Here is a 13,311-nt window from a genome sequence, read left to right on the forward strand (position 1 = left end):
CCTTTGTACTTCAGTACTTTCCAGTTTCTTGCCATTAAGATAATAACTTGCTCTACGATTTTTCCTGCCAAAGTGCATAACCTCACACTTTCCAGTATTGTATTCCATCTGCCAAATCTCTGCCCACTTACTTAGCCTGTTTATGTCCTCCTCACTCACTACTTTCCCTCCCATCTTAGTATCATCTGCAAACTTTGATATGTTACACTTGGTCCCCTCCTCCAAATCGTTATAGATTGTAGAGAGTTGGGGACCCAGCACTGACCCCTGCGGAACACCACTAGTTACTGATTGCCAGTCTGAGAATGAACCATTTATCCCAACTCTCTGCCTTCTGTTAGATAGCCAATCCTCTATCCATGCCAGAATATTACCCCCAATCCCGTGATTTTTTATCTTAAGCAATAATCTTTTGTGTGGCACCTTGTCAAATGCCTTTTGGAAGTCTAAATACACTACGTCCACTGGTTCCCCTTTATCCACCCTATATGTTACTTCCTCAAAGAACTCCAGCAAATTTGTCAAACATGACTTCCCCTTCATAAAACCATGCTGACTTTGTCCTATTAAATTATGATTATCCAAATGTCCTGTTACTGTCTCCTTAATAATGGACTCCAAAATTTTACCTACCACAGATGTTAGGCTAACCGGTCTATAGTTTCCAGCCTTCTGTCTACTGCCCTTTTTAAGGAAAGAAGGTGGGTACTGCAGGGGATTCAGGACCAGAGTGATCTCCTGGACTAGTTTCGATCGCCTAGATGGGTCGGAGAGGAATTTCCATGTTGTTTTCCCCCCCCCCCCAAATTGGCCTGGGTTTTTAAATATTTTTTGCCTCTCCCAGGAGATCACATGGTTTCAGTTGGGGTGGGGAGTGTATATTGTGATACGCGAGGAATTGCAACTGTATGGGACAGGCTGGATGGACCAGAGGGTCGTTACCTGTCTGTCATTGTTGCTTTGGATGTGGGGGTACGGACACTAGAGGCTGAGGGCCAATTCAACTGACTGCTTCCAATTCCAGCAGGATCCTAAAACAAACAACACCACCACCTTGTATTTATACGGCGCCTTTAACATAGTAAAACATCCCAAGGCGCTTCACAGGACCGTAATCAGACAAGAACCGACACCGAGCCTAAAGGAGGAGACGTTAGGACAGGTGACCAAACGCTTGGATAAAGCAGCAGGTTTTAAAAGCTGAGTCTTAAAAGGAGGAGAGAGAGCGGTGAAGGGGTTGGTGTTGAGGGGGCAGGGTATTCCAGAGCTTGGGGCGGGAAGGGCACGGCCGCTGATGAGTTGGATAATTTATAATGAGTGGTGTCAAACGGTTCTGGCCCACTTTGAGCCAGGTCCGATAAGAGTCCCTGCTTGTACTTCATTAGCTGTAAAGCGCTTTGGGACGTCCGGAGGTCATGAAAGGCGCTACACAAACACAAGTTCGTTCGTTCTTTCCTTGCTGAACCGGATGTGCAGAAATAGATGCGGGTTCTTTTGGTTTCTCAGAGCTCAGGGAACAGGCTGGAGGTTGCTGTACCTCCCCCTTGCGCTCTCCTGCAAAAAGAACTAACTCGTTACGGTTCAAAGAAGAGGGCAAAGGAAATGAAAGTTCTACTTGTTTATTTTCAGGCGCCCTCAACGGGTTAACCAGCTCCAGTGCTTAAAATATATCAATAAATAAAAAGCCTGTTGCGTTTCTTGGGCGTGAAGACTGCAGTATTCATGCTTCTCGTGTGCAGATGACAGCTGGCTGCTGGAATTTCTTTCAAATGATTTGAAATGGTCTAAACTTTATAATATAGCTGACACAGAAACAATGATTCTCCAAATGTAACCGTTGTATTACAGTCGAGTGTATTAAACCCACAAAGCAAACACTGTTGAGTCTTTTGACAAAACTCGTCTTGGGTTGCTTCCACAGGAATGGCTCAAACTCTCGCTGGTGGAATGTTCCAGAAGCTACTGTTGCACGGCAACCAAATGCATTATTCACACTGGCGTTTCTTTCTTTTGTTGTTGACTGCCTTCGTTATATGTGCCACAGATACGAGCAGCGAGCGACTGGCTTGTGGCAGATTCCAGCTCGTGACCGCTGATTTAAAACCATTCCCGGGTAGAAAATGTTAGCTATCCAGAACGGTATCAAGAAAACGATGAAAACTGTGGGGGGTGAAGGGGGGGTGGTGGTAAAGGAGAAAAAGATATATAAACTGTCGGCGGAAATTTCAGCCCAGTAAAACTTGCAAACCACGCTCACCAATCACACTCTGCTGAGGAACCGCGACAGCTTCCAGTGTGGCCTCACTTGTTTATTTCCCCGTGCCCCTTTGTTGTATCGGCAGAGGTTATTGCAGGGCTGTGGGGAAAGAGCAGGGTGGAATGGGACTAAATTGGACAGCTCAGAGCTGGCACCAGCTACAATGGGCCGAATGGCCGCCTTCTGTGTCAGCCAGTGGCTCAGTGGGTAGCACGCTCGCCTCTGAGTCAGAAGGTTGTGGGTTCAAGTCCCACTCCAGAGACTTGAGCACAAAAATCTAGGCTGACTCTCCAGTGCAGTACTGAGGGAGTGCTGCACTGTCGGAGGTGCCGTCTTTCGGATGAGACGTTAAACCGAGGCCCCGTCTGCTCTCGGGTGGACGTAAAAGATCCCGCGGCACTATTTCAAAGAAGAGCAGGGGAGTTATCCCTGGTGTCCTGGCCAATATTTATCCCTCCACCAACATCACTAAAACAGATTATCTGGTCATTATCACATTGCTGTTTGTGGGAGCTTGCTGTGCGCAAATTGGCTGCCACGTTTCCCACATTACAACAGTGATTGCACTTCAAAAGTACTTCGTTGGATGTAAAGTGCTTTGAGACGTCCGGTGGTCATGAAAGGCGCTATAGAAATGCAAGTCTTTTTGTAAGATTCTATGCTGGCTGACAGCCATAAACATAAGAATTAGGAGCAGGAGTCGGCCATTCGAGCCTGCTCCACCATTCAATAAGATCATGGGTGATCATCGACCTCAACTCCACTTTCCCGCCCCATATCCCTTGATTCCCCATGAGTCCAAAAATCTATCGATCTCAGCCTTGAATATACTCAAAGACTCAGCATCCACAGCCCTCTGGGGCAGAGAATTCCAAAGATTCACAACCCTCTGAGTGAAGAAATTCCTCATCTCAGTCTTAAATGGCCGACCCCTTAGCCTGAGACTATGCCCCCTAGTTCTAGACACTCCAGCCAGGGGAAACAACCTCTCAGCATCTACCCTGTCAATCCCCCTCAGAATCTTGTATGTTTCAATGAGATCACCTCTCATTCTTCTAAACTCCAGAGAGTATCGGCCCAATCTACACAATCTCTCCTCATAGCAGATAAGGGCACTTGTTCCTCAACTTGCAGTACAGGGATGGTCTAATGCTGTACGGAAAAACAGAGGCAAAACAATTCTCAGCCCCGGTGAAACCTCAGTCTGCTCCAAGACCCTGGGTTGCAGCGTTGAAAATATTTGTTGTGCTCCAGATGGCTGATTCTTGTCTGACTGGGCCAACCATCTTCCACAGCAGGTAACTCGACAACTTGCAAGTCAAACCAACAAAGCATCTAGCCCAGCAGAGAGGGCACTGAAATACATCCCTCTGCGCTACCCCTGACTCTTCCGAGGGTACAACTCCACCGGCACCAACGAGCTTTCCCGTATCATGCCCACGTGGCCGTTCTTCATGTGTGACCTTTACTGTTCCCCTGATCTGGAGCCCTAAGTTGTGTGTCCTGAAAAATGTCATGGCCCAGTTTTGTAAATGGCCAAGTGAGGTGGCATGAGCAACATGAACCGGGAAGCACAATCGTAAGGAACATAGTGGTTATGTTACTGGACTAGTAATCCAGAGGCCTGGACTAATGAGTTCAAATCCCGCTAAGGCAGCTGGGGAATTTAAATTTAGTTAATTAAGTAAATCTGGAATTAAAAAGCTAGTATCAGTAATGGTGACCATGAAACTACAGGATTGTCATTAAAAACCCATCTGGTTCACTAATGTCCTTTAGGGAAGGAAATCTGTCGTCCTTACCTGGGCTGGCCGATAGGTGACTCCAGACCTCACAGCAATGTGACTGACTCTTAATTGGCCTGTGAAATGGCCAAGGAAGCCACTCAATTGTACCAAACTGCTAATGACACACCACACGGACTACAGCGATTTAAGGCGGCAGCTCACCACCACCTTCTCGAGGGCAATTTGGGATGGACAATAAGTGCTGGGCTTGCCAGTGATGCCCACATCCCAGGAACGAATATTTTAAAAAAAAATCACTTTGTAGCAGGAAATTAATAATTGCACTGTGACAGCCAAAGGCTGACATAAAAAGCATAACTCAAAAATCAGGCCACAAGAAGTAAGGTTACCGTGGACACGATATTGGGGGGGAAAGTGGTGTCCACTTCTCGCCTATCTTGACTACATAATTCACCCACGCAAAAATCCACTTTGGCCAGGTCATGAATTCCAAATGAAGAAAACAGTGATCGCTGTGTACGTGGCTGAGCAGTGGAACCATCACAATATTAGATCAACACAATTAAAAGTAAATAGACATTTCCAAAAATTATTTTACTGTATATTTTGGAATACAAGTTCTTACGGCCAATGGAGGGGGACATTATGTCTGTAGGTGTCCTTGGGAACAGAGTTAGCATGCAGGTACAGCAAGCAATCAGGAAGGCAAATGGCATGTTGGCCTTTATTGTAAGGGGGGTTAGGGATGGGCAATAAATGCTGGCCATGCCAGAGACACCCACATCCCAGGATCGAATAAAAAAAAAACTAAGAGTAAGGAAGTCTTGCTACAATTGTAAAGGGTTTTGGGGAGACCACGTCGGGCGTGCTGTGCCGTTCTGGTCTCCTTATCTGCCTTAGAGGCGGTGCAACAAAGGTTCACTAGATTGATTCCTGGGATGAGGATAGATTGGGCCTATACTCTCTGGAGTTTAGAAAAATGAGAGGCGATCTCAGAGAAACATGCAAGGTTCTGAGGGGGATTGACAGGGTAGATGCTGAGAGGTTGTTTCCCCTGGCTGGAGAATCTAGATCTAGGGGGCATAGCCTCAGGATGAGGAGTTGGCCATTTAAGATCGAGATGAGGAGGAATTTCTTCACTCAGGGTTGTGAATATTCTCTGCCCCAGTGGGCTGTGGGTGCTGAATCATTGAGTTTATTCAAGGCTGAGATCGATAGATTTTTGGGGAATCAAGGGGATATGGAGATCGGGTGGGAAAGTGGAGTTGAGGTAGATGATCAGCCATGATCTTATTGAATGGTGGAGCAGGCTCGAGGTGCCGTAGGGCCGACTCCTGCTCCTAATGCTTATGTAAAATGATCAGTCATTAAAACTGTGGAACTCCTTACCCCTCAGTCTTCCCTTCCACATGCAATATAGAGACCATTAAAACTCAGCATGGGAATGATCTAATTAAAACTTCTCGCCTTTGTCTTCTATTCTACTCTTGGTGCTGTCTGGCACCGTGGGCCATGACCCTTCACCTACGTTACTTAATAATGACACAGTACATACCTGTTGCCAGCACGCTCAATACCGACAGCACAAGGGACAAGTAGTACAGCTCAGGAGTTGTGTTTGCCTAACAGAAGATAAACAAAGAAAATCCTATCAGTGTTAACACTTAAAATCCAAGTAACTGCAGTTTTACAAATCAAGAATTGCTGTTTCCTTTATATTCAGGTTCTTAAGCTCCAGATTTCCCAGTGTTACACAGCATGTAATGATATCTTTCCAGACTGTATTTTTATTACCAATTTCCCCTCTCAATCTCCTGATGGTATTGAGTCTCCCTGGGACATAATTCCACAGGCACTGACGACCATCCAGCACTTCGCCCAACTTGCCATTTTTCAGATGTCAGCTTATTAGAGTGAATGTTCGCTGGACATCCAAGGGCATCACAGCTGAGCCCAGTCCTGCCCCTGCTGGACGTCCATGGTGAGACCACATCTGGAGTACTGTGTCCGGTATTGGTCTCCTTATTTAAGGAAGGATGTAAATGCGTTGGAAGCAGTTCAGAGAAGGTTTACTAGACTAATACCTGGAATGGGCGGGTTGCCTTATGAGGAAAGGTTGGACAGGCTAGGCTTGTATCCGCTGGAGTTTAGAAGAGTAAGAGGTGACTTGATTGAAACATATAAGATCCTGAGGGGTCTGGACAGGGTGGATGTGGAGAGGATGTTTCCTCTTGTGGGAGAATCTAGAACTAGGGATCACTGTTTAAAAATAAGGGGTCGCCCACTTAAGACAGAGATGAGGAGAAATTTTTTCTCTCAGAGGGTCGTGAGTCTTTGGAACTCTCTTCCTCAGAGGGCAGTGGGGAAGCAGAGCCTTTGAATATTTTTAAGGCAGAGGTAGATAGATTCTTGGTAAGCAAGGGGGTGAAAGGTTATCGGGGGGTAGACGGGAATGTTGGAGTAATCAGATCAGCCATGATCTTATTGAATGGCGGAGCAGGCTCGAGGGGCCAAGTGGCCGACTCCTGCTCCTAATTTGTATGTCGGCATGCTTTCCTGCAGCGCTCGCTTAATGGGTGATCGGGATTGGGAAGTCTGGCTGATCAGGATTGGGAAGTCTGGGTGATCAGGATTGGGAAGTCTGGGTGATCAGGATTGGGAAGTCTGGGTGATTTCTTCTCCTTCTGAACTGAGGCCAATTGCTAACTGCGGCGCCAGGTGAGAGCAGCAATCTCAGCCCATCTTCTGGTCTGGATCTCTATCTTTATCAGGGGGCAGTGCCTTTTCCCACTGGATTATTAAAGGAGCAACTCCACCCACCATGTTTGGAAAAGTTAGGCCAGAGTTTCCAGTTCAACATAAAAACTGGATACAGCACCTGACATTATAATAATACCATTAAAAAACCACAACAGATGAAGAAGAAAAACTTACACACTGAGGTGCACTGACGGTGAAGGCAGTAGTTAAGATTCCCTGCCCAAATGATCCGACTCCATATACATGGAAAGCCACCTTCACCTCACGAGGGATTGGGTCCATCAAGGTCAAAAGGACGGTAAATCCTGAAGAAGTTTCACGAGGGTTAGATCAATCTGCCCACTCAGCAACATTATCCATTTGTTTTATTATTTTCATCTGACGCAGCTCTAACTTAAATCCTACACCGCTGGTGATGCTAAAAGTCGACTAACCTGCTCTCTGTTTAATCAGATCGAATTTACAGCACAGAAACCGGTCATTCGGCCAAACCCGGTCTGTGCCGGTGTTCTTATAGGTAATTAACAACATTCTCCAGACTGCAATGAACAAGCGGCACTGCCGTAGACATTTACAGCACAGAAGGAGGCTGTGCACTCCATCCATTCTGTCCCAGCTCTTTGATAGACCAATCTAAAACTAATCCCACTGTCTCCCTTGGCTTCAAATATTTGTCCACTTTTCCTTAAAAGATGCCGTGACCTCTACCTCACCTACTCCCTATGGCAAAGCATTCCGTGCTTCAACAACTCTATATTTAAAGAAAACCTCCTAAACCTCTCTCCTCACTCTCGATGACAATTTTAAATTGATGAGGCCTTGTCACTGATTACCCAAACAGAGAACATACTCTTTCCCTATTCACTCTCTCAAAACCCTTCATAAATTTAAAAACCTATACTCAATCTTCTCTCAACCTCCTCTCCCCGCTGAAAATAGTATCAGTATCTCAAGTCTGTCATTTTAATTACTGTTTCCCATCCCTGGCACTGCCTTGGTGAATTTACGCGGTAGACTCTCTATGACTTTATTATCTGTTCTATGGTGGGGCACCCAAAACTTTAACTGTAGCCCCACTACCCTGGATAAATTTACTACATAGGATATACGGCACAGAAACAGGCCATTCGGCCCAACCAGTCCATGCTGGCGTTTATGCTCCACTCGAGCCTCCTCCCGTCTTTCCTCATCTAAATCTATCAGCGTAACCCTCTATTCCCTTCTCCCTCATGTTTGTCTAGCCTCCCCTTAAATGCATCGATACTATTCACCTCAACCACTCCCTGTGGTAACGAGTTCCACATTCTCACCATTGGATTTCTTGGTGACTATCTTATATTGATGGCCTCTAGTTTTGCTCTTCCCCACAAGTGGAAATATTCTCTCTCTATCTCCTCTATCAAAACCTTTCATGATTTTAAAGACCTCCATTTTAAAGGCCTTCTCTCTTCAACAGAAAAGAGACCCAGCCTGTTCATCCTTTCCCGATAGGCATACCCTTGCATTTCTGGTATCAATTACCCCTCTGCTCTATACTGCATTTATAAAACCACAAAATGTTAATTTTATCTCAAATGATGGATGCTAAGAGAGAGAAGTATTTCAGTGCTTCTTAGCCATCGTGAGTTGTAAAATCAGTGCTGAGCGATAGTCACAGCCAGCGGCTTCTTACCAGTCATAAGGAAAGTGAAGATTATGAAACTAGTCAGGTTGTTAAAGAGGGGCTGGTCACAGTATCTGGATGACTTTGGTCTGAAAGATAAACCACAAACAAGAAACCAGTTTAAGAACTTGATTTTTTTTGTGGGGTAGCAGAAGGGATGAAGAAGGAAAAAAACACACGAGTCTCCGGTTGCTGATCCGCAGTGTAGCTTATCCATATCTTGGAACAATGATAATTACATAGTATTTACAGGCCATTCGGCCCAACTGGTCCATGCCAGTGTTTACACTCCACACGAGCCTCCTCCCACCTTACGCTATCTCACCCCATCACCATATCCTCCTATTCCTTTCGCCCTCATGTACTTATCCAGCTTCCCCTTAATGGCCATCTGTGCTACACGCCTCAACCACTCCCTGTGGTAGCGAGTTCCACATTCTCACCACTCTCTGGGTAAAGACGTTTCTCCTGAATTCCCGATTGGATTTATTAGTGACCGTCTTATATTTATGGCCCCGAGTTTTAGACTCCCCTAAAGTGGAAACACCTTCTCTCCGTCTACCTATCAAACCCCTTCAGAAGTTTAAAGACCTCTATTAGGTCGTTCCCTCAGCCTTCGGACGGTAAAAGGATCTGGAAAAGAGCCGTTAAATACATTTTACTCCCCATTGACCTCCAGTCCGGAAGGAAAAAGATTTTAGTGCTGGAACCATGGCAGAACTCCAATGTCTCTTCTGACTGGCCATTCTTTACAGGCAAGCCTACCCAGTGTGTTTTATTAGAATATACTGAACCATCATCCCTGGATCAGCAGAGCTTAAACTGAACTGTCTTCACCTGGATTCAAGGACACACATTTCCAGCAGGAGCAGGGAACCCAGCCCAACGTTCCCCCCTTCCTGGCCCAAGGAGACCAGGATTTTTTTTTTTTTTTTTTTTTAAATTTATTCGTTCACAGGATGTGGGCGTCGCTGGGCAAGGCTGGCATTTATTGCCCTCGAGAAGGTGGTGGTGAGCTGCCTTTTTGAACCGCTGCAGTCTGTGTGGTGAAGGTGCTCCCACAGTGCTGACTCTGTCGTAACGGTTTTGGTACAATGGAGTGTCTTGCTCGGCCATGTCAGAGGGCGGTTAAAAGTCAACCACATTGCTAGAGTCACATATCGGCCAGACCGGGTAAGGACGGCAGATTTCCTTCCCTAAAGGACACTAGTGAACCAGATGGGTTTTTACGACATTCCGATAATTTCATGGTCACCATTACTGACACTAGCTTTTTATTCCAGATTTATTTAATTAACTGAATTTAAATTCCCCAGCTGCCGTGGTGGGATTTGAACTCACGTCTCCCGGATCATTAGTCCGGGCCTCTGGGTTACTGGTCCAGTAACATAATCACTATGCTACCATACCCCAGGATGCTGCAAGAGGAAAACTATGGGTGAGTTGCCTCGCACTGGCATTCTGAAATCTGTTCAAATGTCTACTTTGACCTAACTTGTGTTCAATTCAAATAAAATTGAAGTTCTGTATTACAGAATAAATAAAGAGAAACTGTTTCCAGTGAGAAGGGTCGGTAACCAGAGGACACAGATTTAAGGTGATTGGCAAAAGAACCAGAGGCGACAGGAGGAAACACTTTTTTACACAGCGGGTTGTTGTGATCTGGAATGCGCCGCCTCAAAGGGCGGTGGAAGCAGATTCAATAGTAACTTTCAAAAGAGAATTGGACAAATCCTTGAAGGGAAAACATTTACAGGGCTATGGGGGAAGAGCAGGGGGGGGTGGGATTAATTGGATAAGCTCTACCAAAGAGCCAGCTCAGGCACGATGGGCCGAATGGCCGCCTTTTGTGCAGTATCATTCTGTGATTCATAAATGAATGAAATGGGACATAGTGAAGGGCCAGTTGTGGTGCTACTTCTCCCAACGCCCCCCAGTTGAGACTGACCATCTCAGCACAGACCAGGGATCGAACCTGGGAAGCTTTGGTTTCCATATTTAAGAAAAGATATACTTGCTCTCAAGGCAGTTCAGAGAAGGTTCACTCGGTTGATTCCGGAGATGAGGGGGTTGACTTATGAGGAAAGGTTGAGTAGGTTGGGCCTCTACTCATTGGAATTCAGAAGAGAGGCGATCTTATCGAAACATATAAGATTGTGAGGGGGCTTGATCGGGTGGATGCGGGGAGGATGTTTCCACTGATGGGTGAGACTAGAACTAGGGGGCATAATCTTAGAATAAGGGGCTGCCATTTCAAAACGGAGATGAGGAGAAACTTCTTCACTCAGAGAGTAGTAAATCTATGGAATTTGCTACCTCAGAGAGCTGTGGAAGCTGCGACATTAAATAAATTTAAAACGGAGATAGACAGTTTCCTAGCTGATAAGGGAATTAAGGGTTATGGGGAGCGGGCAGGGAAGTGGACGTGAGTCTAGGTTCGGATCAGCCATGATCCTATTGAATGGCGGAGCAGGCCCGAGGGGCCGTATGGTCTACTCGTGCTCCTACTTCTTATGTTCTTATGTTATGTTCTAACGGGCCTGAACCACTCGCTATTAACCCTCTTGAATGAATCACCAGGTAAGAGCCACTTTTTGTTTCTAATATTTGACTTACCTTAGCAGCACAAATATCTGCGGGAAAAGGAAGATGGTCACAAGCAGCACCACCAGGATTTCACTAGAAGCAAAATCAAATTGTGAACAGTATTAATCATTGTCACTTTTTGAAGCGAATTAAAACGCAAATTCATTCAAAAAAAATCTGCATGAACTTACCCTGCCACTAATCCATCTCTGCTAAAACCTATCCCTCAGCCAGGATAGCAGAATGGTCTGGAGCAAGTGTCCAAACTGCCGTCCAATCTACAGCCCCTGAACCCGAGCTACTCGATCCAATGTGGGCTTGCATTTTTTATTTGCTGGTCTGTCCTTTTTGCAATATGTGAGCCTGGAGGTTTGGAAAGGGCCGTTTATAAGCTGCATTGCCTCAGGTGGATCGATGCTCTCAAGCAGAACACGCCAAAATCTCTTGTTAGGAACTTGACATATATCCCCGAGGTCTCATGGTATGCACCAATGCAGCCTATGAAGACAAAGGCTTGGACACCTCTGCTCTAAAGTAGATCACGAAGTTGATGACAAAGTCCAACACCGCCTTCAGTGTGCCAGTGCAGCCTTCGGTCGCCTGAGGAAGAGAGTGTTTGACGAGCAGGACCTCAAACCCGGCACCAAGCTCATGGTCTACAGAGCAGCAGTGATACCCGCCCTGCTTTATGCCTCAGACAAGTGGACCGTGTAAAGCAGGCACCTCAAAGCACTGGAGAGGTACCACCAACACTGCCTCCGCAAGATCCTGCAAATCCATTGGCAGGATAGGTGCACCGTCAGTGTTCTCGCTCAGGCCAACATCCCCAGCATCGAAGCTCTGACCACGCTCGATCAGCTCCGATGGACGGGTCACATCGTCCACATGCCCGATACCAGACTCCCAAAACAATTGCTCTACTCGGAGTTCCGACACGGCAAGAGAGCCCCAGGTGGGCAGAGGAAACTGTTAAGTCCGTGAATGATTGAGACACGGACCAGCAGGAGTGAAAACAAACAAGTCTTTACTGGTGGAAGTCAGTAGTGAAACTAAACAGAGGCTCTCTAGCGCCTTTTATACAGGGGTGGTCACTCCCGGTACTGCAGTCTGAGACCAGTTATTCTCTTAAAGGTACATACACAACAATTCCTCCCCTTTTAGATAAACAGTACATAACATTCATTTAACAACTAAATGATAACGAATTACAATCACAATTACTGTTGCTAGGTACATTGGTTAAGTTTAAGCAATTATAAGTTCAGTCTTTGAGGAGGCTTCCTGATTCTGTCTGGATAACGCCTCTTTGGGGTATCAGGTTCTTCTGGCAATGTTGCGTCGGGATCAATGTCTTGGTTTGGTTCATCTGCTTCCAATATTACCGGTTCTGCGGTAGCTGCAATTGGAACGTCAATTTCATTACCAGGTGTATCAGATCGTGGTGTGGAGTTGACTTTTTCCAGTGACTCTAGAATCTGGTCAGCATGGCGTCTTACAATGCTCTCCCCAACGTCCACGGTATACATGAGAGGTCCTTGTTGTGTACAAATCGTTCCTGGCTGCCATTTATCAGTGCGGTAGTCCCGGGCCAAAACTGGTTGACCTATCTTAAAACTCCTGGTCGGCCTTTCATTCATATTCTGAAACTGCCTGTTCTCCACATCTCTTCGGACGTTTGACTTAACCAAATCCAAGCGGCATCGTAGTCTTCGATTGAAGAACATCATGGCTGGAGTTTGGTTGGTAACCGCATGTGTCGCATTCCGGTAGGCAAACAAGAAGTTGTCCACCTTGTGTTGTAGGGGTATATCTTCATTACACATTGCCTTGATAGCCTTCTTGAATGTTTGGACAAACCTCTCGGCCAATCCATTAGTGGCTGGATGATATGGGGCAGATGTGTAATGCTTAACGCCATTGTTCTTTAAGAACCTCCGGAACTCTTCAGACACAAACTGTGGTCCATTGTCGGAGCAAATCTGTTCAGGCAGCCCATTCCTGGCGAATATGGTTCGCAAAACTGTGATAGTTTTTTCCGTGGTGGTTGAGGACATTTTTATTACCTCTGGCCACTTTGAATGTGCATCCACCGCAATTAAAAACATCGAGTCCATGAAGGGACCAGCAAAATCAATGTGCACCCGTTGCCATGGAGATGAGGGCCACTCCCATGGATGCAGAGGAGCTTGTGGTGGGGCGTTTTGGACCTTCTGGCATCCTGCACAGCTCTTGGTCATCTCTTCGATTTCTCTATCGATTCCCGGCCACCACACAAACGCTCTGGCTAAGTTCTTCAT

General features: G+C 46.1%; 1 protein-coding gene across 6 annotated transcripts in view; it reads right to left on the reverse strand.

The window, feature by feature from the left end:
- Positions 1-1,603: 1,603 nt before the first annotated feature.
- Positions 1,604-13,311, reverse strand: part of LOC147100796 (uncharacterized) — a 72,400-nt gene continuing 60,692 nt past the window's right edge. For 5 of the 6 annotated variants that reach the window (XM_085967391.1, XM_085967394.1, XM_085967390.1 and 2 more), the window contains exons 3-7: positions 11,045-11,107; positions 8,438-8,517; positions 6,940-7,070; positions 5,561-5,627; positions 1,604-2,160 (exon numbers count right to left, since the gene is read on the reverse strand). In XM_085967391.1, the coding sequence (XP_085823517.1) occupies positions 2,030-2,160; positions 5,561-5,627; positions 6,940-7,070; positions 8,438-8,517; positions 11,045-11,107 (472 nt within the window). In that variant the 3' untranslated portion in view covers positions 1,604-2,029. The remainder of the gene's footprint in view (positions 2,161-5,560; positions 5,628-6,939; positions 7,071-8,437; positions 8,518-11,044; positions 11,108-13,311) is intronic. The other variant, XM_085967395.1, reaches the window with a different exon arrangement.

This window comes from Somniosus microcephalus, chromosome 25, assembly GCF_052327205.1.
Source record: "Somniosus microcephalus isolate GS21.2 chromosome 25, FLI_Smic_1.0, whole genome shotgun sequence".
Taxonomy (NCBI): domain Eukaryota; kingdom Metazoa; phylum Chordata; class Chondrichthyes; order Squaliformes; family Somniosidae; genus Somniosus; species Somniosus microcephalus.